Source organism: Rhinolophus sinicus, linkage group LG05 (assembly GCF_036562045.2).
Source record: "Rhinolophus sinicus isolate RSC01 linkage group LG05, ASM3656204v1, whole genome shotgun sequence".
Taxonomy (NCBI): Eukaryota; Metazoa; Chordata; class Mammalia; order Chiroptera; family Rhinolophidae; genus Rhinolophus; species Rhinolophus sinicus.
In genome coordinates this window covers 18,150,910-18,177,363 of record NC_133755.1, presented here as the reverse complement: position 1 = coordinate 18,177,363, position 26,454 = coordinate 18,150,910, and the positions used below count along the sequence as shown (strand labels likewise).

Genomic DNA, 26,454 nt, shown 5'->3' with positions numbered 1-26,454 from the left:
CTAAAGCCTAATGCTTACGAGAAGCATTGTCCGCGTTGCACCCATCTGACTGGTGGTCTGAACACACCATGCCACTTCATTCATGCTCCTGTCTTTCCTTTTATACATCAAAGCGTAATTTCTCTTTTTTCCTACTATCCCTTGCTTCTCAGAGATCACTGTTTTCTCTGTCCCAGTCACCTGTTACCTACCCCGCTTGTGGAGGAGAGACAGGTACAGCAACCACAGTTGAGGATCCAACCTTTCACAGGTGAGGCTAGAGTTATCCAGATGGGCAGGCAGCCTGACCTTGAGCTGTCCTTTGGGTGGGGTCCAGAAATGCTTCCTCCATCACCTGCCAGGCAGTTCTTCCAGTTGAGGAGCTGAGGACCAGGTGCAGCAGAAAGGGGGTTAGGTAATAGGGGGCCAAAGACCACTTAGCCTATTTCACATTTTTATGAAGTGCCAGCATGCCTAAGTATTAAGTCTGCGTGACCTTATACACTAATACTAGAAGTAATACCTTGCATCTATGTGTACTTAACAGCTTGTAAAGTACTTTCATATGTAATCCCCAGAAAAACCGTAAAACAAACATGGCAGACATTATTCTCCCAGACTGAAGGGGAGAAGACTGAGACTTGGAGAGCTTAAGTAATTTGCTTAACCAAGGTCGTACTTTTAGTCAGTGTAGAAACCAGGATTTCAGATTCCAAGACCCAAGTTACAAAGAAACTTCAACATCCCATTGACTGCTAGTAACTGAGCCTTTATGAAGAGTATGTCTAGAAAAATAAAATCCCATGAATGGTAACATTATCCAACATGTAGCCTAAATTTTGAGTGTTTCGCTGCTCAAGTCACAGAGAAGAGACCCTAGAGCAGGGGTGTCCAAACTTTTTTCAACATTTTTTACCAAGGGCCATATGCGGTAAAATACACAAACAGCCGGGCCACTCACTCGAGGTGAAGTACGTATTGCCTCACCTGGTTTATTTAAGTAAACTAAATATATTTTTGGAATTTGCTGCGGGCCAATAAAAAATGGATTGCAGGCCACAGTTGGCCCGCGGGCCGCAGTTTGGACACCCCTGCCCTAGAGTGTTTTCAGCAATATGTCCCCCCACCCATTAAAGACGCACACACACATACATTCACACGTGTTCCTCTGTCCAGAACTCAGCTGGTCCCCATTTGGTGCTTACCAGTCAGACGCAGCTTAGACTCAATACCAAGAGGTAGGCGTGTGCGTGCACATGTACGTGTGTGTGTGTGTGTGTGTGTGAAAGAGAGAGAATTTAATGCAACTTCATTCTCAGGTGAGACTAGTACAATGGAAGGAGCACTGGTTTGGGAGTCATGAAGCAGGGCTTTGAATTCAGAATCAATCACTTAGCAAATGGGAGACATCAGACGAGTAAGTCGGTTCCTTGCTCTGTACCTCAGTTTCCTCTGTGAAACAAGAGAACTGGGCTGAGAGCTCTCACAGTTCTTTAAGGTGATGAGGTATGAATGGACTGATCACAGAGCAGAGCAGGCGAAGTCTAAAGATCTGCCCTGCCCATTGCCCCACGAGATTGCATTATGCCATTTATAAGAAAGATGTTAAAATCATCATCCATCATCATCATCTGCGGGTTTATTAGTACAGCTCCCGTATCTACTACTTAACTAGTATTGAGTTAAAGATGCTGTATAACTAGATTATATATCAGTTGCTAAAATATAGAGGAAAAAGACACCTCCATCTTTGTATATCCTGTCTTGGGACTCGCTTGCTGTCTTTACGAAAACGACAGCAGGGATTTTAAAGAGATAGCACATGTAACATCAGAAATGACTGGCAGCCCTGCGGGCGCCCCCCCACTCAGTCACGGTGCTGTGAGACAGGCCCACAGCAGAGCTGGCGCTGCAGCTGCTTGTGATGAAATTATACATGTTGCTTCTGGCCTTTATATCCATTTCAAAGCAAATGGAACATTACAGGAACAATTATAAATAATTGAGATTGTAAAATCGCCAAGCTTAAATTCTAGGTAAGATACAAAATATCTTTGAATGCCACTTCAGTCCTTTTCCATCTGGCAAACAAAACTTTTTGACTGGCCACCTGGACTTTGACAATAGCCCAAGGTTTTAATGTTCTTGCTGCTCCGGTCACAGAAAAGAACCCCGAGGGGGAGAAACTGCCAGGCCAGTGTTTTGGGTCCTCCAACCTTCCCAGTTTCTGTGCTTAGAGTGATTTTATTCACGTTTCTCTGAGCTCCTTAGGTTACAAGGGCCTTAACTGTCCAGCCACTGCCCTCCATGGTGACATCATTAAAAGCTGCTGCCACATGTTCCTGTCTTTCCACCTACACAGCTGCCCCCCTCGGCCTCACCAGTTCCTGACATTATCATGCCAGCCACGGACATGCTGTGAAGACACCCAGGAGTTCAGTCCGCCTTACATGGCAATGACTGACAATTACTGTTGGTGCCATCAATCACCTCTGCATCTCCACGTTACTCCATGGCACAGCCTGTGTTCTCTAGTTTTGCTTCTCGTGTTCTCTAGTTGGGGTTCCAAGATGACATCATTTTTTTTCTCATCTTCTCTATTACAAATTTGCATTCTTCTTTGATTAACTACATCTACTGTACTAATTCTTCATGTTTTTTTTCCATCATGGTACAGTGTGTATGCTTATTTATGTAGCACGAGCCAAAGAGAGTCCTTTCTTTATGGCATTTTCACTTTCCCCCTAAATTTAGTTACTAGTCAGAGTCTAAGCCTATGTATCCAGTTACTGTTGGTAAGAATGCTTTCCCTTGGTAAAATGCAAGCAAATAAGATTTGATTGATTTTTATACAACATTTATGGAATTCCTCATTCCAGCAATTGTTGCTTAAAATCCAATGGAATTGTTTCTTTAAAGTTTGATTTTATTGTGGAGAATTTCAAATATATAAGGACATATAGAGACTAGTGTGGTAAGTCCATATTTACTACCATTTAGCTTCAACAATTATCAACACATGACCAATCTTGTTTCATCTATACCCAAACTCATTACTCTCCACTCCTGACTGCAACTTCAGATTATTGAGGAAAAACCCAGACATGATATCATTTCATTCACAGTATACTTCTTTTTGATGTAAGGTATTATACATGTTTTAAGAACTCTGTCTTTGCATGGCGTGTATCAGGTAATCTACGGTCAGATTTTTTTCCCGCCAGCCCTTTCTAATGAATCACTTATTAGTTTAATGACTGACCTCTCAGACTTTTTTCTCTTCTATGGAAATGTATAAATAAACATATAGCTATGTTTTGTTTTGTTGAAAGAAAAGACAGGGTTCATACTATAGATTTTATTACAAAAGTGCCTTCTTCACTTATAAATAAGTTATAGAAATCTTTCTGTGCCAAAACAGATCAGCTTCCTTCTATTTAGCAGCAGCAGAGTATTCCATTGCATGTATATGTCATACTTTTTTTAACAAATCTTCTCTGCTTGATGCCTAGGCTTCTTTTTGTTTTGCTTTTTTTTTTCCTGTTACAAACAGAGCTGAATGAACATCACTGTTCCACATCTTTGCATGACTGTGTATTTCTGTAGGAGAAGCTTAGAAAAGGAATTGCTGGATCAGGGATCTTTTGAGATAAAATGGAGCTTTGATAAGACTGGCTCTACCCGGTGGTCTGCACTGATAGCTTGCTCTAACCTGTGCCCAAATGCTTTTGCATGCAGATTGGAGGATCATATAGGTGAGCAAACGTGTCCCAATTTGATGCTTGCAGAAAATAGGGAGCAATGTATTTGTTCTGAAAAACCTAAAAAGAAACAGATGTGTTAGAATGCTGGGCAGTGAAGGCCTTTATGCATAATTGGCATCTCTAAGACCCTCAAATGCAGGAAAACCAATGAGAGAGATGGTAGCCAGGTTACAAACTCCAACAGAAGGCAGAAGAGATGGGTGGACAGGCGGGGCTGTCAGGCTGTGTGTACAGGACAATATAATAACAGTAATAATCCCTTACGTTTGTACAACACTTTACAGTTTACACAGGACTTTTACATCCATTTTCTAATTTAAGCTACACAATAACCCTGTGCCAAAATAGGAGCAGCCAAAAATATACCATAGAATTTCCATGGGTGGACATTCTAGATTCTAAAATAATGAAAATGTGGGAATAGCGTTCTCTTGTAAACCACTGAACAAGATCCACTGACCAAACCAAAATGTGAAGACGAAGAGGGTGCAGGAGCAAAGTAGCCTCGCCTCCCCAGGCAGAAGTAGTGGACAGTTTGCTTTAGCCACGCGCTGGCCAGCATCTCCCCGAGGATGTATGATGGATCGGTGCGAGGACAGCTATGGAAGAGCCACTTGGAGAACTTACCAATGTGCACACCCCCGATCTTACCCCGAGAGATTCGGATTCCGTGGGTTTGAGGAAGAGCCCAGAAATCATACATTTTATTAAGCTCGCTTAGCGATGCTAACGTGCCGCCAAGTTTGTGAGCCACTGTTCTGGAATAGTCTGAGAACTGCAGCTAGAGGATTTTACTCTATAGGTCCAGAGTGCATTGGCGTTACTAAACACCTAAGTCAGAGGACCTGGGCAGAGGAAAAGAAGACCAAGGAATCTAGTTGGGTACTCTGGTGGATAAGTAAGTGTTTTGACAAAGGAGGAGTTTCCCACCAAAGGCTGTTTTAAAATATTATGAATTGGGATTTCAGGCTTGTGTTGCTGTGGACAGAGTCCTGGCCGAGACAGGCAACTATTTTAGAGATGACCAAACCCTGGACTTAAAGCTAGAGGACCCCGGGTCGGGACCCAGCTTCCTCAAGTCTCAGTATGACCTTAAACTGTGACCTCATCTCTCAGGCTCACTTTCCTCCTCTGTAAAATGCCCTTCTGACGCTGTAATGGCCATGCCATTCTCGTTTGCCCTGTTTCTGCTCTCCCCAGCCACCCTCCTCCTATAGTCTCCTCGTCTGAGCTAGCTCTCAGCCTCTGATTGAGTTTCTCCTCCTTTCTCAGTCTGTTCCTTTATGTTGTTAGATTGCTCACAGAATGTAAGCTTTTGTGTGTGCATGTTTGCATGAAGAATTCCGATATGTTTGGAAGATATACATCGGTGTTCAAAATATACATATATACATGAACTTCCTACTTACTAGTCTTACCAGGAAGATTTTGAGCTCTTCATTGTTTCTTTTCTATCATCTCTTTTTTTTTTTTTCTTTCCTGGAAAATGGATTTGTGAACTAGCTTTGCAACTAAGCATTTAAAGTAACCCACAAAAATGTTCACCAGCCTGAACGTTCACATTCATACATGTCCTTTCATGCCCCAACATCTAAAATCTTTAATCCTCTTATTGCCCTTTGCCATAATTTTGTAATCACCTTGGTTGTAAATATTGATGCTTGCCCTTGAAGCCGAAATGTTGTAAAGTGAAAAGTAGAGCAGATGGAAATAAGGAGATTGTACTATGCTATCGTGGAGATTGAGATTTCCGACTTTCCTACATCTATTACTAAGTTGATTTTTAATCTAATGGGGGAAATGCTTGCACTTGGGGATGTCCCTTACCTAATGTCTGTAAATGCACCATATTGAAAATGACAACCACTGAATCCTTCTTCCTCTCCTGTGTAGTGAAAACATTGTTCAATCCAGCTCCTGCCACTGCCGACCTGGACTCCCGGTTCTACAGCCTCTCAGACGTGTTCTGCTGCAATGAAAGTGAGGTAAGAAGGGAAGATTTTGCTCATTCATGAGGAACCAAAGACTTCCATGCAAGTGGGTAAGCAAAGGAGCAGGACTAACCACATCAGTTTAGTTGCGCATGAATTCTTGGGCCCAGTGAAAACAGAGTTTTCAGTTGATGGGGGTGTGTAAAAAGGAAATCAGTGAGTCCTAGGGAAAAAAAGAAAAAAGATTCCCTGAATCATCTCCATAATTTATCACTTATCAAACCTCAGCTAATTTGGGTGCCCTCCCTGCCCTCACATTATTGGTGTTTTGTTTTCCTTTTTAATTATTCCCTATTCTCTGGACTAATTAATATCAGAGTTGCCAGATTTAGCAAGTAAAAATACAGGGCACCCAAGTAAATTTGCATTTCGGATAAACCATGAGTAATATCCTAATGTACTTATACTATAAAATTATTTGTTTATCTGAAATACAAATTGAGCTGGGCATCCTGTATTTGATGTATTAATAGCAACCCTAATAGGTTCTCCACTGGTGCCATGGGAAGGACCCTTCGGGGGTCACTCCATTAGGGGAGCACCCTCTTAGTCCATCTGAGAGTCATAATTTATAGTTCTGTGTAAAATATCAATATATTCATATTGTGCCATTCGTTGTGAAGCATTTTAGGAAGAAAATTTCAATATTTCTCCCTTTTAAGGCCAGTTTTAGACCGAAGCTCTCTCCCAATATTGGGAGGCAAGATAGATCACACAGTGCAACATACACAGAGAGAAAGTTAGTCATTAATGAACTATCACAGTACTTTTCCATGTGGTTTGAAGGCTGAGTGACGGTTTCTAGGATTTCCTGATCTGCCTTTTGTTAATTTCATCTCTCAGAACATAAAGTAAACAAGAAAGAAGAGTGCCATAAGGAAACTAATTTTAACAAACCACAATACATTATGCAACGTTTTTGAGCAACCACCATGGCCAGGCTTTGTGCTAGGAAAAAGAAATTGTAGGAGATAGTGACCATTTCATAATAAGAGGTTAGATTGCCCTCAACTGCAAAACTGGCTTAGATTTCCCTGCGAGATACTTACAGAGCACAATATTTCTTCTTCAAACACTGACCACAGTTCAGGTTATGTGTTCCGTACTTGTGTCTTCTCCATTTAATTACCAGTCCTGTGAGGACAGGGACATCTGTCTTACTCACCACTGCCTCCCCGGTGGCTGTCCCTATGTGTATAGTTGTCTACTGCTGTGCAACAGATGACCCCCAAATTTACAACAACAGGAATTATTTATTGTCCTTCACGGATACTTTGCATCAGGAGCTGACACCCGACACATGGTGGCTTGTGTCTCCTCTGCAATGTGACCTAGAAGACTCAAGGCTGAGAGCTGGCATCGCCTGAAACCTCATTCACTCCCTCGCATGCTTGGCCAGAACACTTACGCACGGCCTTTCCTTGGGGCCTGGGCTTCCTCTCAGTATGGAAGCTGGGTTTCAAGAGCCAATATCGAGAGACAGACAGACAGACAGACAGACACAACTAGGCAGAAGACATGTTGGTTTTTATGACTTAGTTTTGGAAGTCACACAGCATCATTTCTGGACCATTCTATCGATGAAGGCAGGAAAGTCCACCCTGGCCCCCTACCTCCCAATAAAAGATTGTCATTGGAACAGTGTGAAAAGAACATGTATGATATTATATATATTAATACAGTTATCTTTGAAAATTACCATGTTATACTGTACCCGGCACACAGTTGGCACCTATAATATATGCTTATTGAATGAATGAATGGATGAATGAATGAATGAATGAATGAACGAACGAACGAACTCTGGTCTTTAATAAAAGTGAAAAGGAAAAGGTACCTACAAGGTCAAGTCACTCCACATATCAGAGAAGTAACAGAATCACAGAGCAGTCAGCCCTGGGTATGCAGTACTCCAGTCCCAGAAGCAGGGAGAAGTGGCAGGAAGTTTGCCTGCTATGGGTAATGGGCACTACACGTTGCCACTCATGGGAGCCTGGAGCTGCTGGAAACCAGAGATGCTGGGCTCCGGACCCCTGCTGACAAACAATGGTGGAGGAGGCTCCTACTCCTGCTGCCGAGACTACCACCTGCATGAGGCTCCCCAGCTGAGGAGACAGGAGGACAGAGATACTGCCTCTTCCAGGAAGGAAACCAAGCCAACTGCTGGCTTAGTGTCTGGAGTGGCCATATCACCAGTAACAGCAGAATCAGAACCCCATATTGCCGATATAACGCCTTGTTGTGGTTTAGAGATCCTCAGGGGCCTGATGGATGCAACTAAAAACCCCTAGAAAGGAAGGGAGAAGCCTGATGGGAGATGAAGTGTGAAGACGATCCACTCACAGGTAGCAGAGAAAGCCTGCAAATGAAGAAACACAGCGCTGCGAGAGTTTTCCAACAAAATCAACAATCTAAAGATGAATTTTCACAAGACGAAATTCAAATAATAAAATAATGCAAAAGAACTTTAAAATAAGTATGATTAAGATTGTCATTCATGAAAAAAGGAGAAGAAATGGTAAAAGAAAAAGAATCGAAGCAACAATTTGCAAATACGAAAACCAATCAATTAGAAGTCTTGAAAATGAAAAATAGCCATTGAAATTTTTTTCAAAGCACTCATTAGAAAGGTGAGCATTAGATTGGAATGAAGAATTAGTGAATTAAAAGAAAATCTTGATCAATTCACCTAAAAGTGGAAAGCTCAATTCACCTAGAAAATAGCACAGAAAGAAAAATATTAAAGAGAAATTTAGAGAAATAAAAGATAACTTGACAGGCTCCAACATACATCTAATTGGAGTGAAAGAAGAGAATGGAAGGAACTGAAGAGAAGCAATACTAGAGGAAAGACTGCAGGTGTTTTCTAGAATTGAAAAAAGGGCATGAGTCCTCAGATCAAAAGTGTATTAAGAGTACCATGTGAGATAAATATAAATAACTCTCTACTAACGTACATTTAATGAAACTGCATAAAATCAAGAGTAAAGACAAAAGTATTTTTAAACAGCCAGAGAAAAAGGACAGATGACATACAAATGATAAGAATATCCAGTACTTCTTTGCTTGTAAAAGGGGGAAATGGAAAAACCAAAATGTCCACAAGAAATAGAATAGATTTTGTTTAAACTATAGTATATTTGCAGTACAGAATACTGTGTGCAGTTGAAATAAAAAAAGTAGAGCTACACACATCAACATGAATTAAGTAATGTAAAGGGGGAAAAGCACATTGCTAAATAATATACATGGAAGATATAATTTACCTTCTCTAAAGAAAAATATCCGAAGCAAATAAAGTGTTTAGATTTGGTAAAGGTGGGTGGTAGGTACATGGGTGTTTGTTGCATTACTTTTTAGAATCAGGATTTTTCATTAAAGAATAGTTTCTTTAAAAGTTTTTAGAAACCACAAGAAGTCAGTATTCCTAAAAATAGACCAACTCATCAGACATAAGTGAACCCAGTAATGAAAATCAATGAAAAACTTGTAAAAAAGAAAATGGTCTCAAAGCATAAACAACTCAGACTGAAAGGGTCTCTGGAAAAATGATGGGAAGGGATGACACGTGGTCAAGTTAATGAAACCTATGCTACTGAGAAAAACGGACGTCTAGATTGAGCAGACGCTGTGGGATGATTTACAAGCAACAGAAAGGGTTGATCTGGGCATATTCAGAACAATCACAGGAAGGGATAGACCCACTTTTAGGAAGAGATACTATAAGGTTAAATTGTAATACAGAAAGGACAGAATTAGGTTTTAAACTTGTTGAGTCAAAAAGTATATAATTCATCTAGTCTAGTGATTCTCAGAACCATAGAGGTTCCTCAGAGATGCTGGAGGGGCCCCAGGGGGATGTGGAAGCAGAGCTGCAGCCCTTCACTCCTACTTCAGCTAGAGACCTTTGTGTATTCTGGAAGAGAACTACTGATCCTGTGTAAGCCCCTCCTTGTACAAATCATACATGACTTGGGAAAAGTCACATAGTGAGTGGTGCAGTTCTGAATGTCATGCACTGCTTTTTAGTGCCTCTCCAACTCTGCTTCCACCTTCTCCAGCAAAACACAAAAGAAATGGGCGGTGTGCAGACATGGAAAGCTTTAACTGGCAATACGAGAAAGGCATTAGGGCCCAAGACAGGCCTAGAAGAATTACGTCCTTACATGTGAAATTTACAGCATAACATCTATCCAAATCATTGATTTACAGCATGATTTCTATCCAAATCATTGGCAGTAGCCCCTCTCCTTTTTCTTTTCCTCCCTTCTCCCTAACTCTTATGAAAATTATCGTACGTACACAGAAGCTGAAAGAGCAATAAAATAAATACTCATATACTCTCCACCTAAACAGTTGTTAACATTTTGCTGTGTTACTTCCCCACTCCCCTGTGTGTGTTTTTCGTTTTGTTGAATCATTTGAGAGTAAGTTGCAGATAACACAACACCTCACCCCTAAATACCTGAGTGTGCGAGGTCTCCTAAGAGTAGCCACAAGACCACTATCACACCTAAGAAAATTCTCAGTAATTCTATTCTGTCATCTGACATCAAGGCCATATTCAAATTTCCCCTGTTGTCCCAAGATGTCTTTTATAGCTAGTTTTTGTTGTCATTGTTATTGCTTTTTTATTTATTTTCCTGAGCCAGTATCTATCAGAGTTCTCCATTGCATTTCATTGGTTGTTATGCAAAATAAGGGAGACATTTTCTAGAAAATCAAATCTAATCTGGATGTGGACCCAGGTTACTTTGCTCACCACTGTTTCCTCTCACTACTGTGTCTTCCAGGCTGAGATTCTAACTGGCCTTGCGGTCAGCAGCCCTGCGGACGCTGGGACGGCTGCACTGGTGCTCCTGGAGAGGGGCTGCCAGGTCGTTATCATCACCTTAGGTGCTGAAGGATGTGTGATGCTGTCCAAGACAGACCCTGTTCCAAAGTTTATCCCCACAGAGAAGGTCAAGGCTGTGGATACCACGGTAGGTTTCTAAATTTTAGAATCATTTTTGGCCCTTGAAATCATCATTCAGTTACTAAGACATTGCACTTAAACTTGGGGGTCAAGAGGTAAAGGCCCTAGGAGGTGACATGGTAGAAGAGAACAACAACCAGGCAGGAGAACTGTATCCTAATCCCGCTCTAACCCACTGTAGGACTTTATACAAGTCACTTAACTTCTCTAAGCCTCAGTTTTCTCATCCATAAAATCGGAATATCAGTAAAATTATACCTGTATTACTTATATTCATTCATTCATTCAATAAATATTTATTGAATACCTGTCTATATGCCAGTCATATATTAGATGCTGGGGCTACAGTGACAAACAAGACAAATCTCTGCCCTCATTGGGCTTAGGTTTTAGACCGTAAACAAATCACCAGATTTTACAAGCTTCATGTGGAATAAAATAGCAAGGAGCACTGGTGAGCGGAGCTCACTTTCAGACAGTAATAACATTTACTACACGCTTCCTGTGTCTCTTTTGTATACATCTCACTTAATCTTTACAACAATCGTATGAGGTACGTGCTATTATTATACTCATTTTACAGATTTAGAAAGTTGCTCAGGATCCTAATGCTACGAAGTAACAGCTGGGGGTTCAGAAGTCGACTCCCCAGACGCTTCGTGTGTAAGGCGCTGTTAGGACAAGCGAGTTAAGTGGACAAGTCACGGCAGCCACCGAGCAGGGATAAAAAGGAAACAAGTTAGAAAAAAGGCTCAGGGCTCCCCTAAAGCTGGGGAAATAAAAATGATCTGTTTGTGGCCTAGCATTCAGAAGAGCTGACTGGAAAAGTAAGCACATGTCAGGGACACGAAACTGAAGTTGAAGGAGAATAAAAATTTTAGGAATTTTATTTATAAGAACGTGCTATATAATTACTTATAAACTATGTTTTGGTTTGTATGCTTAGAAAAGACTTTAAAATGTGGGCCATTTATCAAAAAAGAAGCCTAAGGGGAGCTGATGAAGTTTTGGATACAAATATGCTTTGAAAAATAATAAATGCAAGGCATGCTTTTATAACATGAAATTACATCATGATTGCCTTTCAAAATGTGCTTTATCGGGTATTTGATATATTGTTCTCAGTGTTGTTATTCTCTTCATATCTAATCATTCCTAAAACTATTAGTTGTTTTCTGTTTTGTCAAGATGGACAGTAACCTAGATTTGAGAGGTTTCTTATTAGTTCTGAAATTGATCCTGCATTAGACCAAAACTATTTCGGGTCCTGAACTAAAGCAGAAGAGTGTATTCTTCTCTTGCTAAAAATGAAATGAAGGGTCCTCATGAAGATGTCCGACCTAGATGGGTCCCCAAAGTGGCTTAGCCTTGCTGTCAGTGTCTGTGTCAGTCACGACTCCCCTTGCTCATAAGCAGAAGTACAACTCAAACGGACTTACACAGAAAAAGGTATTTGGCGCACATCATTAGAAAGTTCCACGTATGGCAGAATGCGGGGGCTAAACCGCGTCACTGGGGCTCACTTGCTGTCCCCTCTGCTTGCCTTGCCGTGTGGTCCTGGCCGCTCCCCGCCCACACGGTACCCCACATCACGTCCCCTTCCCTGGTGTCAAGTACAAATCAAAGAACTGTTATCAGAGGATGGGAAGTCGATGCTAGTCAGACAAAAACAACCCATGCCCACCACAGCACACTCGTGTGGAAATGTACTGCTTGGGCACGGGACGACATGATGAAGAGACTCGCCTTAGAAATGTTCGAGTCAATAGTAATACCACTGTATCAGAGTGATTTCATGTTAAAGGATTGGATTTCATAGGTTGTGATGGATGACGGCTTTGAGCATCTTAAGTACAGCAGTGTGCACCAAGGAAGTCGTCACTGTTTTGTGCCCTTTCCTTTGGTTTCTTAGCACCCGCAGCTAATGTTTAGCTTCCAGGAAAGGTGAGATAGTGCGAGTTCAGAGGAGGCGCAGATTACTTACTGCTTGAAGGCAGGAGATAGAGAACGGGATCGGGAAGATCAGGGCACTGGGTCAGGATCAGCAAGTGTTTTCTATCAAGGGCCAGAGAGTCCAGTTTTAGTCCTCACAGGCCGTATGCGTACGTGCTGTGTCACAGCTACTCAGTTCTGCCGTGGTAGCATGGAAGCATCCACACACAACTTTGTATGCTACTGGAGTTAAGTTGGTATTTAGTTACAACTAGATTTTTTTAAGTTAAGGTGTTAATTGGAATCACCAGTGCAATCAAAGAAACCTCAAAGAAACAAGGAAATTAAAACGGTACACTAGAAAATATCTCTTTAACACAAAAGATGCAGTAATGGAGGAACAGAGGAATAAAGAAGCTACTGGAAGATAGGCTATTGTAAACTGAGGGATAAAACTAAGACAGGAAGAGTTGGGATTCAGGAAACAGGTGATACAATATCGGAGAGACGTCAGGGATGAAGGAAAGTTCCAGGACAGCAGCTATGCAGCAAGCCCATACCCAGTCAGCTCAGATGAGAGCAGCAGAATGGAGGGGGGCGCCGGGAGGAATGTCTCCCAAAAACAAACAAAAAAGAAAAAAGAAAGAAATCATCGAATATCTGTATATTTGAATATGACAGGAGATTTTTAGTTTTCTTGCAGAATTTAAGAATAAAATAGTAATTAATATGTAAAAAACTGAGGAAATGAAAAAAAATATGAGGCCAAGTTTTTCCTCTAGGTCATCTGGAGTCTAAGGGGAAAAAGTATGATTAAGTAAATATAATCTTAGTATACCACATGGCTAGGAACTCATAGTCATAACAATGTGAGTGCCAATTATTGATTTCACCAAAAATGGAGATTATAATCATATTGTGAAGATGGAAGGATAAAGTGTGTATTTGTGTGCACATGGGGGTAGATAAGAGAACTAAATGCTCATCTTCCATAGTTGGAAGTCAAGAGATAATATCTAAAACTGAGTTTTAAAAATAGCAATAGAAGCATATTACCAGAAATAGAAGATAAATACCAGAAGAAACCGCTAAAAGAATTTAAAGTATTTGCCTCATGGAAATGGTTGTGGAGAGAGATGGGGCATTTACACTGTAAGCCTTGTCTTTTTAAACTGTGTGTATGGATGGCTCTGATTTTTTTTTAATGACAAAACATAATGAGATACCACTTCACACCCACTAGAATGGCTATAATCAAAAATAGATAATAACAACTGCTGCCTAGTATGTGGAGAAATTGGAACCCTCAAACAATGCTGGCAGGACTGTAAAATGGTGTAGCCACTTTGGAAAACAGTTGGGAAATGCTTCAAAAAGTTAAATTTAGAGTGAGTTACAACATGACCCAGCAATTCTACTTATAGGTATGTACCCAGAGAAATGAAAACATATGTCCACACAAAAACTTATACAAGAATGTTCAGAGCAGCATTATCCTAAAAGCCCCAAATTAGAAACATCCCAAATTTTCATCAACAGATGAATGGATAAACAAATTGTGCTACATACTATGGGGGTGGAAGAAAATTTCCTCTACCCTTCTAGGTTCTTCCAGCTGGTCTAATAATTAAATTGACATGAGAAGAGTAACAAGAGAAAATAACCAAATTTAATTGCAAACGTATGTATGGGAACCCCACCTACATGAGAGGTTCCAAGACAGAGAGTTCAAATGAGGTACATATGACATTCTGAGCTAAGAAAGAGGTGAGGTGCCTGGGGCTTCAGAGGAGAGGGATGTCATTCTCAGAGGTTCAGTAATTAGAAGTTTGCCCTGTCCTATAGATAGGTCATAAATAATAACTCTTCTTATGGGTAAGGCCCCAAGTTTAAATTCTTTAAGGGAGAGGTAAAAGTTTCAAGTGAGCCCACAGGGTCTCGATTGCCTTCAGGTCAAAGTAATTCACGTGCCAAAGTAGCACATCTTGGGGAGGCCTGTTCTGAACCCCTTTAATACACATGATAGAATATTATTCAACCATAAAAAGGAATAGACTAATACATACTACGGCATTGAAAGACATCCAAAACATTATACTAAGTGAAAGAAGCCAGACACAAAAGGCCACATATTATATGCTTCCGTTTATATGAAATAGCCAGAATAGGTAAATCTATAGAAACAAGTAGACGGACGGTTGCCAGTGTCTGCGGAGAGAGGAGAAAGGGGAATGACTGCTAATAGGTACAGGGTTCCTCTTTGGGGTGATGAAAATGTCCTGGAATGGTGATTGTTACACAATCTTGTGGATATACTGAAAACCACTGAAATGGATACTTTTAAAGGGTAGATTATGGTTTGTGAATGATACCTCAATTTAGAAAACAAAAGTCAAAAAACAACAAAAAGATCCATCTAGGCACTTCATTAATGAATGCATACTCTTGTGATGAAGAATCTTGCACTTACTTGCTCTACTGAATCTACTGAAATGGCTCCCAACAACCCCGTAGTAGAGCGGAGGTGACACAAGAAGCAGGGTAGTTATTTTCAGGGTGCAGAATCTCCCTCAGCTTTTTTGTGCTACCTTTGTCCTCTCATCCAGCACTCTCATTATTAAAATTCTGGCCTGTTTTGCACACAACTGTTCGGCCTCTTCATAAGTCTACTAAAAAAGAGACAATTCACATGATGAGGTGAGGAACTCCAAGGGAGGCATTTTCCTTCTGAACAAATGGGCTCCTTTTGTCAGGAGGGTATTACTTGCTCTCAGCTGGTCTGTAACCTTCTCGCTTTTCTCCTCCTCCTAATCCCTTACTGTGTACACCTTTTAAAAAATCATGTTCTGAATCCTACATATGTATAATTTTAATTTGTCAACATACCTCAATAAAGCTGGAAAAAAATTAAATAAGTAAATCAGGGATGGCATGGATGGTGTGGAAACATCTTTAGTTAGTTGGCACACTGTCCCCCTGAGACAGACAGCCTGCCGTGGAAGGAGCCATTTCCCATTCTACGTCAATGCTTCTGCACAATCCTGTTTTGCCTCAGTGTTAATAGTTGGATATATCACTTCTATTTTTGCATCCGTTTTCCCGTTGTACTAGAGTGAGATGGTAGCAGTAGCTGCAGATGTCCTCAGCTCAGTTTGGAAGACATGACAGATGTGTCTCTTTTCGCATCTCTCTATGTTGTCTGAATCTCAGCCTCAAAATGACACAGCGCCCGTGTCCTCACTGCAGGCCTTCCAACCTGAAGGGTAGGGATTTTGCTTCCTTGTGCGCACGATTGCACTGAATAATCACTTCACAGTCAGGGTTACACGTTTAAGCACAGTACTATCTTAAGATTATTGTGCTAGTGTGATACAAGAGGTTGTAACACTAATTATCCTTGGCCTGTGAGCTCTATAAAATTATATATAAATTGCTTTTCTACATGTAAGTGGTTACGTCCTAGAATCTACACTGAGACTCTAATTACAAGAATTCAGCCCATAGACTAAATCTGTCTTCTCAAGAATCCCTCACTTGGTAATAAATCATCATTCAGGGTATATATATAAGTAAGCCGAGAGGAATCAAAAGCCAGGGGCATGCGGGACTCTCTCACTTATTCTTTACTTCCCTGTCTTTCTACCCATTATATACTTCAGTCCTGTAGTATTCACAGTTGCTGGTAAGGCCCTCGGCAGCATCAGCCCAGCCGCATGGATGCAACCAAGGGACAACTGAGGGCTTGAGACTCAGCTCTAAACTTGCGATTGTACCAGTAGGAAGTGCAGAGAGTTTCTGTTCAAGTTTGCACAGAAGCACTCATGAGGGTGGGGTGATTGCTGGGGCTGGTGGGTTACCCATAGCTTTCTAAATTAACCTCTCCTTGTAGTTCCCTCGTCCTGGGGTCTGGCCTTCAGCATCCAGGCTGCTTTCAAGGATAGGCTCCCATTACTCCACCTCCGAGGTACCATCTAGAATGACAGTTCAGTCTTTGAAAACCCAGCATCTCAAAGGCCACTATTCCCACCTTGGTGTGACCTTTCCCTGTACCCTATATCCTATACGCTCTCCCCACCCCCAATGCCCTGGCCAGTGGAAAGCCAAACTAATATTGCCAGATGTAATTAGAATCAATGAATTTAGGTGTCCTAAGAGGGGTTCCTCAACTCTGCAAACTGAGGTGCTGTTTCCCTCTTAGCCACAGTCTCCTGAGGGCACTGAATACCCACCAGCTCTCATATGGACACTGCCAGTGTTAGTCTCCTTAAACTGTGTTTCCCCAGCACAGCACTCTCTCTTCCTCTGTCTTTCTGATCAACACCTACATTCTTTGCATTTGTTAATAATTAGTACAGTTTCTGAGGCACATTTCTGTCCAAAACCTTCTGTTACAGCCAAGATGTTTGAGTGTCCCTTACTGTTGACTGCCAATACTTGAAAAAGGATTGGAACAGTAAAATACTGTGAATAATGAGTGATACAATCTTGGATGCCAAAAAGGTAACTATAAAATAACAAGGGTAACTTTGATTGTCATATCAATTTATTTTAATCCAAGAAGTAACTGTTGTTTGCTTCAAATTTTGACCTTAGGAGTATTAAGTATCTATTGATATTGCCACTACTCAAAGTACCTTGGGAAATCCTCTTTTAGAATTGCCGTGAGAGCTTCCATCACCTTTACCCCACTAATAACTCTACTGGGGTTATTTTTCTTTCTACTCATAAAATTAACATATCCTTAGTGTTGGGGGGGGGGGAGAAGACAACGTAGAAAGGGATAACAAAGTCAAATACCCATGATCCTACCACTTAGATGTAACCAGTTATCCTTCTAGTGTAAATTCTTCCACATTTTTTTCCATGCACATTCATGCATGAATAGCTATTAACAGAATATCTATGAACAGAAAGTTTGAATATTTGCAACAGCAGAGATTAATATGTGTAATTATGGGAAGCCTCTACAACTCAAAAAAAAAATCAAACACTTCTCTAGAATAATGTAAATAGGCAATTCACAGAAGAAATACAAAAAAATAAAGAAATGAGACAGTGTTCAACTTCATGTGAAATCAGAAATATGCAAATCAAGATAATAGTAAGATCCCTTTTTTGCCCATCAGGTCAGCAAAAAATAAAGATTAGTAATGTCCAAGTCCAAGTAAATTGGGAAACAGGTTCTCATATAATTCTGGTGGGCGTGTAAATTCATACAGTGTTTTCAGAGGGCAGTTAGACAGTACCAATTTTTAAAATGTGGTCTCCCTCTGACCCAGTACATCTCCTTCTAAACGTCTATCCTACAGAAATGCTCATGTATATAAGTATTGTACAAGAATGTGTATCCCAGCTTTCTTTGTAATAGCCACAAACAAATCGGACAGTTCTACATAATCATCAGTAGAAAAAAAGTCCAGTTATAATAGTATGGTGGCGTGTATTTTAAATAACTGAAAATAAAAGCATGTTTTTGGAAACAAAAGCATGTTTTAAAATCTGGGAAAAACCCACAAATTGCTAGGGTCATTACTCATAGAAGGGGAGTAGAATGCGGGGAAGGAGTCATAAAGGAAGACTTCTGCATTCTCCTCTGTGTTCTTCTGAAGTGTTTGAGTTTTCCCAGCACCCTGTGTACTTCATGGATTACTTTGACATCCAGAGTAAATCTGACTTTGGGACATAGGAGAAAACTATTTGGAGCCACATCTAGCAAATAAGTGATATCATTCTCCCAGGTTGTACTGGCCATTATCCTCACAAAGGAGCCAGTGACTGGCCACCGTTCACTCTTGGTCTCATGAAGAACCTCCCACACATTCCAGAACCTCCGTGTGACGGGGCTGAGTGCCCTCTGACTTCAGGTGACTTCTGAATGGAGTTTCCTGATGCCAAAGAAACAGGACAGCGTTACATTCAGATGCAGGGCACTTACGCCTCCTTAAGTCTGGATACTTCACTACCCGCTTTGACAGTTGTTTTTTTCTTTTTTTCTTAATCTTTCTAAAAAAAAACAATTTCCCTCAAAAATATGTTATTTGATACAGTTTCCCTTGGAAATATCAGAATAAATGTCAAAGCTGCACTGTTTCTGTTCGTCACTCAAATGCATAGCAGATCTTCAGAGAAATTTTACTCATGTTCAAGTTTTCTTTCGGAATGGGTCTGCGTATGTATCTCAGCTTAACTCTTCCACCCTCATTCCACTACTAATAATTTATTGAATGAGCCAGACGTTGACTTTTGCCACATTTCTTGGTCTTCATTAGCTGATGACCGGGAGGAGTTGTAAAAGGGACCAGGCACAGGTGATGCCTCATGTTTAGGTACCAAATAGTTCACATACTATCGTTCATCTGCCTCCTCTTTGAAATAGACCTGAATGGACCGGCTCATGAGGGATGGAGGAACATGTGTAACACAGGCCTTTGGACTGAATGTTGTATCCCCTCCCACATTCATCTGCTGGAGCCCTAACACCCACTGTGACTGTACTTGGCGGTTAGGGCCTATGAGGAGGTAATGAAGGTTAAATGAGGTCATAAGGATGGAACCTTGATCCCATGGGATTAATGTCCTTAAAAGAGACAGCAGAGGACTAGCTTTCTCAGAGGTCATGTGAGCATATGGCAAGATGGTGGCCACCCGCACGCCCAGAGAGGGGCCTCAGAATGAAGGACACCTTCCTTGCCAGCACCTTGATCTTAGACGTCCGGCCTCCAGAACTGTGAGGAATACATTTCTGTGGTTTAAGCCACCCAGTCTGTGTTCACTGGTTATGGTGGCCCAAGCAGACTGACACAAGAAAGAAAGCAAATGAACATGCTTCAGAAGTGACCTAAAGTGAATACTGAAAAATCACCTGTTCTGGGAGGAGAAAATAACCTGATATGCACTAAACATGCTCAGCCTAAACCACGTCTTGGGTGAACTATCTCAAGACTTCTGCGTACGGTTTACTGTCGTCATCGAGCCCAGAGGGTAAGGGCAGGTGATGTGGGAGCTCCTATCCTGATTTAGCCATGAGCTAGCAGACGGCTGTGGGCAAACGACTCAGCAGGGTTGGGGCTCAGGCTGTGCATCCAAACAGGATGTGTCTGGAATGGGTGCTCTCTGAGGCATCTTCGACCCCTGAAATTCCTGATTCTGACCGATTCTCAGGAATGAGGATTCTTGGTTAATCATGAAAGGCAGGGCACTATTCTGCGCCAGGCACGGTGCTGCACTCTTATGCATCCTCTCACATGTTCAGAACCACCCTGCAAGATGGGGGAATGCCCCTTTGGAGAAGAGGAAACAGTGCTCCCAAAGACAAACGACCTGCCTCGAGTCATACAGCTGGGAAGTTGGCAGAGTCAGGAATTGATTCCAGGTCTGTCTGCCCGACTATCACCCATGTACTTACTCTCTACCATACCATTCTGCCTCTTGATTTGGTGGCGGTCTGCATAGCCTTCGATCTCGCCTATGTGGCATTCCAGCACTGACTTTCCTTGTCATTTGTTATGATACAAGCTTCTTTAATTGCTCCATTTCTCTAGATCTTCAAAAGCTGCCAGATCTTGCAAAGGCACTGCTTGCTTTGTGCAGTACAGTGCAGCCTCCCTTGTATGCAATAACCCCTGAATTGCCCTAAAAACAGTGCCTGGTACAAGTAAACATTCAGTATGTGGTATTTCTCAGTAGGTCCCTGTGTGTCTGATTGTTCACTTCACCTGGATTATTTAAGGGTACCAGGTCGCGTGTACCAGGAGCTTGCATCACTCACCATGACACAGAGTTTGTACATTGCTAAAGGGAAACCCAGGTCCCACCGCCATTCAACTCCAGCATCTTCCTATACAGGGCAAAGAACTGAACTGCATGGAGAGCAGTGTGGCAGGATCAGGCCAGCCCAGGTATCACCGGTCCTGGCACAGATCATGCGCATTCATTCTTGTCATTGCGTGACCAGACCTAGAGAAGCGGTGCACCCTTTTTAGAGACTACAACCAAATCATCTTTTCATTCAACTTCTTTAAAGAGAGGCCTGAACTGCTAACCAGAGAGGCTGGGGAAAAGGTGATTCCTCTTTTTTTAGCATTCCAAAACTCTCTTGTTTAATGAAAGGAAAAATACTCCTCCTTCCCTGCCTAGCAACCTCCTACTCATCCTCAAGGTCCAGCCCAGAGAGTTCTTTTGTGGCAACCCCAACGCTTAGTACAATGCTTGGTATCAGGCCCTCCTGAAATAAGGAAACAGTTCTACTTCCTTCTGGTAAAGTACTGTGTGTGTGTGACAGTCACTTAGCCTCACTGAGCCCGTGTTCTCAGGGGACTAGAAGACCTACAGGATTCCTTACATTCCTTAAATTCTACGTTGCATATGCCAAAGGAAAGAATAAATCTCAGATACAAATGCTGTTTTTTAATGACTTGAAAACAAAATAGTGACCCAGTTATTTTAAAACATAGAGATATTTTACAACATATCTTTCGATGATTTTACCTGCACGTATAGAAAGGCCAGACCAAAAACATTGAGTTACAGAGGGCAAATGACATCTCTGAAATTGGCATCATAAAAGTAAGTAAACCCAAATGAGGCTTTGCAACAGCCACCTTAACCTGAGGAATGATGTCAATAAATGGACATGATCTCTGTGCAAACTCTGCTAACTCTGGTGCTACCTAGAAAAGATGAAGACAACACAAAAGTTCTCTGACTAGAAAGAGAGGACCGAGGACAAGGTAATGGCTAAAGAGACTGACTGACAAGGCACAAGACAGCTGTCATGCCCCAGGGGGCAAATTAGCTCTATTACATTACTTCTACATCAGCAGATCACCTCATTTACTAGCTAATCAGGCAGAATTAAATATTTCAAATTATCTTTCTTAATCCTGCATGTGATCCGTTGAAAACCCAGGACTCTAAAAATCTAATTGTAACTGCTTACCAGAAATGTCATCTTCACTTTGAGGAACTGAAACAGGGCCAAGGACGAAGCTGTTTTTCCATTTCCTAAAGCACGGTCCCACAGCCAGAGCTGGACACGCACGTACGTACGCCTCAGCCTGCACATCCTAGGGACTCCCAAGGGGTCCTGGGGCCCCTGGCCCTGCTTCGGAACTCCAATATGGCCAGAGACTAAAAGAAAAGCAATGGAAATAGACGAGAAGTGTGCGAGGGTGGAGGTAGGATGTAGAGAAAGAACAACTTTTTAAACCTCGGCAAAATCTAAATGGAGATTGAGCGTGTTCTGCGGACCTAGACAGTACCAAATGGAAGGGGCAGGAAATAGTCCCTCTCCCAGTGAGAAGGGATGGTATGAGGCTGTGGCAGCTTGCTCACCCATCTGCAATTAAGACTCCGTTTCCTCTTAGCTGCCCACACCGAAGCCACTTCTCCCCACTACGTAAGTGTCCTGGCCATCAGTGTGCTCCCATGGCAGTGAGCCAGCGGTCTGCTCCTGGCCGTTCACCTCCAATGCTACACTAGTGTTCTCGGGAGGGCTGCCAGGGCCATACTGGAGGCCTTCTAAGTGGTTTCCATTGTGTGGCAGCATTTCCTGGGTAGGCCTGACAGGAGGAGGAGGTGAGAAAACCATGTGGAGCCAAACTATAGAGCCTAGTGAGTTGGAACCATGCCCACTGTCCTCAATGCCGCTGCTGCTGATGGGTGAACAAGGAAATGAGAAAACAGGTGTGGATCACAGCTTGCTGAACATGTCTGCCCTTTGTGTGAGACGATGCATGTTGCAGGTCAGTGACGTGTATACTTTGTGTTTTATCTCTGTTGATGTGCTCTCCGTGACTAAACTGCTAGTGGCATGAATGCTGTGCGCACGCGGGCACGTGTGTACACGCGTACACGCAGAACGTACTACTGTGGGACAGAGTGTAAAGAGGCAACTAGTCACTCTCACTTCCCTCTTCCTATTTCCATTTCTTTAAAAATTTATGAAAGCTCTATACTACAGTACAACCCCTGAAAAAGCTATGTGATTTGGGGATAGAGGGAGTCCAGAGGTTAGGTGAATTACATCTCCCCTGAGAAGATTCTCTAAAAACTGAAAGTTTTATATCCTTTTCCGTCCTTGATCAAAACCAACCAAAACTGAGAAAAGAAAAATCATGGTAACATTTGCTAGAAAACGACTTCCCCATGGCTATCCTGTACCGAGTTAGGAAAATCGTTTTCTTCTACTTAGTCTTGTGGGAATCTAATTGTATAGATTACTTTGTAAGTGAATATAATTTGCATCAAATACTTACATTTACTCCTTTGCTCTGTAGTCCAAAGGCCAGTCAAACTTCCTTCCTTCCTTCCTTTCTTCTTCCTTCCGTTTTATAAATTATGAAATATTTCAATTATACTGGAAAGTACAAATAATAATATGAACACCCATAGAGCCACCACCTAGCTTTGTTAATTCTTAACATTTTGTTATTTTTGCTTCAGGTAGTTTTTAAGAATAAAACGTTACAAACACAGTATGACCTTTCTGCCAGAGGTGCTTAGTGCTATGGAGATTCAGCCTACATCACCTACATCAGAGAAATTCTTGGTCTTTGCCACTCTGCAGTTTTACTACAATGAACCCAGATCTGAATTTATTCTTACTTATACTGCTCATGACTCTTTAATTCTTCCTGAATCTCTCTTTGTGTTTTTCATCAATTCTGAAACACCTTAACTATTTTATTATTGCCTCTCCCCTATTTTCTTGATCCTCTCCTTCTGGAACCCCTTTTTTCTACTCTTTGTCTTTTTTTTTAATTAATTGGGTTCTCATTCTCTTCTCCCTCTTCCCAAGCCATAAAGAACTGTAGAGAGCAGCGAGTTCTCCAAGTGGACAGAGGTGGAGATGTCCCTGAGTTACAGCCTCGAGTGCCAGGACTTAAAGGGGCTGCTATGTTTACCTGCTGACTTCTCAAATGATGTGTCCACTCTGTGTGGGATACTCTTCGTGGCTTTTTAAACTGCTAGAGAGAGAAGACTGAAATAGGGTTTGTTCACAGCCAGGGTCCTTAGGCTGCCTGTCACTTTGTTCTTGGAGCATCCTGGTAGTTCCATGGTTGATGAAACAGAAGTGGCCTCTAGAGCTGAAAACAGCCCTTTAAGAAATGGAAAGGACCCCTCTTACCAGAGGGGTCTTTTTACCACTGGCAGAATGGGGTGAGGCGCATCCCACTGTGTACTCATTTACTCAGCACACGTTAATTGAATTTTCTGCACGTCAAAGAGCAGGTGTCGTGCGGGAGATCCTGCTCGCTGCGCCATTTGTCATACGGGGCGGCCTGCGGGGTCTCAGCTCCCGCTCCCCATACAAGAACGCAGGATGTGGTGAGGCCAAAAAGGAACACCCACGGAGCCATAGGTAGGGGAGTCATACCACTGTCGTCTCACTGGCGGCTGCAGCCACACAATCTGCAGTCTGCTGTCCGCTTCTCTGCCTGCCAACTGACCGACTCACCGACTCGACTCCCGACTCTACTCACTACCACAGCCGCAGCAGTGATATCAGTGGCTAATTGGCTAACTGGTTACCGCTGACGGCCAACTAGCCACAGGTGACGGCCATCTACTACCCGAGCCAGCACCTTTCCACATGAGGCCGCGAGCGTGGAATCTGCTCTCTGGGGCTCTGTCCTCACAGCACGCATGCACTGGTATAAGAGGGACACACGTGTGATAACACAGCCCCTGACCCAGACAGCTTAAGTCTAGAAGAGCATGGAACCCACACAGTCAGAAGGAGAAGTGCTGTGATGGTGATCACCTGGGACGCTGTGGGAGTGCAGCGAGGGACCCACCTGGCCCGAGGGGCCCAAGGACCCTGCATTGAGAGGGCAAGGGAAGGAGGTGAGCTGAAGGCTAAGCCAGCGTGGTGAAAGCTCACCCAGGCAGAGGCAGCAGCTCCTGCAACAGCCCAGCATCAAGACAGCATGTCATGTCCTGTCATGTTTGTGCCTTTTCAAGTCGTTCTGTTTGGAAAGAGCTTCGAATACAAGGAAGACTGGAGAAGCCGTATGAGGGATGGGTTGTGAGGGCTTTATTTGCCACAGCTGGGAACTTGCACTTTCTCCTAGGGGCAGCGGGAAACCATTGGGGTAGATCTGATCAGATATGTACTTTATAAAAAGACAAACACTGCTGTGGTGTGAAGAATTGCAGATTATGGTACTGGAGGCGGCGAGAACCATCCCAAGACGGGGGCGTTGATCTGGTGAGAGAGGATGGCAGCCTGGACTCGGGAGGAGGCAACAGAAATGTTGAGAAGTGGGTTTAGGAGCTTGAGTCAGAGGACATAGGTAGGTAGTTCATGCCCTTCAAAAATGGTGGGGGAACTAAAAGGATGCTTATTTCACGGTCAAAACAAATAGATCATCTACCAGTCTCAGTGGTCCTCAGGATTTTTTTGAGCCCTGACCCACCTAAGAGCTAAGACCTACTGCAATTAGAAACAGTCATATCATCAGTGATTCTGCAGACGGCACAGGAAGAAATTTACAAAAAATAAAATGAAATGATGTTCAGGTGAGTCCTGTGTGCCCTCCCATGGGGCCTGCCTGGTTGCCAGCCACCCCCATTTTGGGGAATCACTCATCCATGTAACAGAGAAGCATTTGGAGCAGAAATGTATCCTTCACTTAAAGGAAGCAACATTTGAAGGAAACTCTTCTGCAAAATAATGCAAGTTCAGATATCTCACACTATCACCTGTGCCTGAGACCCTGGCTTCCTCCTGCCTTCACGTAACTACACGCTCTCCCCCGATGAAGTGACAAATGAGCCAGTGTGTGATGCACCTGAGTTGTGCAGAGAGCAAGCCCAGGTATTCCAGCCAATGCACACACAGTGTGTTGTGAATCTTCCACACCAGCTTTCAGCAGTTAAATTCACAGAACGATTGCTCAGTTCCTTCCTTCATTTTCACAGTGTAGACCTGGCCCAAGACCCAAGAGTGAAGCAGCAACTGGACGGAAGCAGAAACATTATAAATAACCCAGAGAACCCTTTTATAACAGCAACTGCCGGCTGATTTTGTGGCCTAACAGCTCAAGCAAAAAAGGATATAAATACAATATTGTGCAATGACTAATTACTCAAAATTTTGTGTATCAGCAGAAGTGGAACCTGTGGTTGGTGCTAATGTTATCAAATGCCTTTGCCGTTTAATAATCTGGTGGCTCTATATTATTTAGCATGCAATTTTCACAGAGAACAATGATTTTATTTCAAGTACCTCTCACTGAAATGAAAAAGCAGCTGTTGGAAGATGAACATTTGGCAGAAAATGTTTTAGTAGAATCTTCTGTGAGATACGAAGTCATATTGGATTAACTGTTTTCTGTCTACAACAGTGGAGTCACAAAGAAAAAAGGTCGCTGACCACAGAAGGCCAGGCTTTAGAACCCAGTGAATCACTAACAGACATTTTAGTTTTAAGTGCCATCTTAATCACCAATGTATAAAGTTATTTATATACAAAGCTTCCATTAATATGGCCTGAAGAATGGGCCTTTTTTATTCCAGTTTTAGCTCATATTTAGGATTCTACTTTTCTTTCATTAATAATGGAATTCTTTAAATTATAGAATAATTAATCCACCACAGACATTTTGGCTAGAATGGGGTTTGTAACCAGTTTTAAGTCTCCGGAGGCCATTCTGTGTGGCTAGCCACACAGAGGAGCAGTGAAGGTTGTGACTGAGAGTGGCGCCTGCTGAGCGCATGTCAGCCCTGCCCCTGAACCCCTGGGCTCCTGGCTTCGTTGCCCAGCCACGCCCAGGTCGCCAGAGCAGGGCCGACCGAATCCCAAGTTGAC

At 42.4% G+C, this 26,454-nt stretch overlaps 1 protein-coding gene and 1 long non-coding RNA gene across 8 annotated transcripts in view; one reads left to right on the top strand and one right to left on the bottom strand.

Moving 5' to 3' along the window:
* RBKS (ribokinase) overlaps positions 1 to 26,454 on the top strand; it is an 81,447-nt gene that overhangs the window by 37,101 nt on the left and 17,892 nt on the right. For 3 of the 7 annotated variants that reach the window (XM_019735338.2, XM_019735342.2, XM_019735339.2), the window contains 2 exons: positions 5,637 to 5,728; positions 10,528 to 10,716. In XM_019735338.2, the coding sequence (XP_019590897.1) occupies positions 5,637 to 5,728; positions 10,528 to 10,716 (281 nt within the window). Of the gene's footprint in view, positions 1 to 5,636; positions 5,729 to 10,527; positions 10,717 to 11,292; positions 11,314 to 17,035; positions 17,142 to 18,379; positions 22,385 to 23,439; positions 23,462 to 26,454 lie in introns of those variants that run through there. The other 4 variants (XR_012496288.1, XR_012496287.1, XM_019735341.2 and 1 more) reach the window with 4 other exon arrangements.
* The window catches only part of LOC141571522 (uncharacterized), a 41,923-nt gene that overhangs the window by 4,726 nt on the left and 10,743 nt on the right, over positions 1 to 26,454 (bottom strand). The window contains exons 2-5 of the long non-coding RNA XR_012496290.1: positions 22,898 to 22,998; positions 21,580 to 21,770; positions 5,571 to 5,897; positions 192 to 362 (exon numbers count right to left, since the gene is read on the bottom strand). This is a non-coding gene — a long non-coding RNA (uncharacterized LOC141571522). The remainder of the gene's footprint in view (positions 1 to 191; positions 363 to 5,570; positions 5,898 to 21,579; positions 21,771 to 22,897; positions 22,999 to 26,454) is intronic.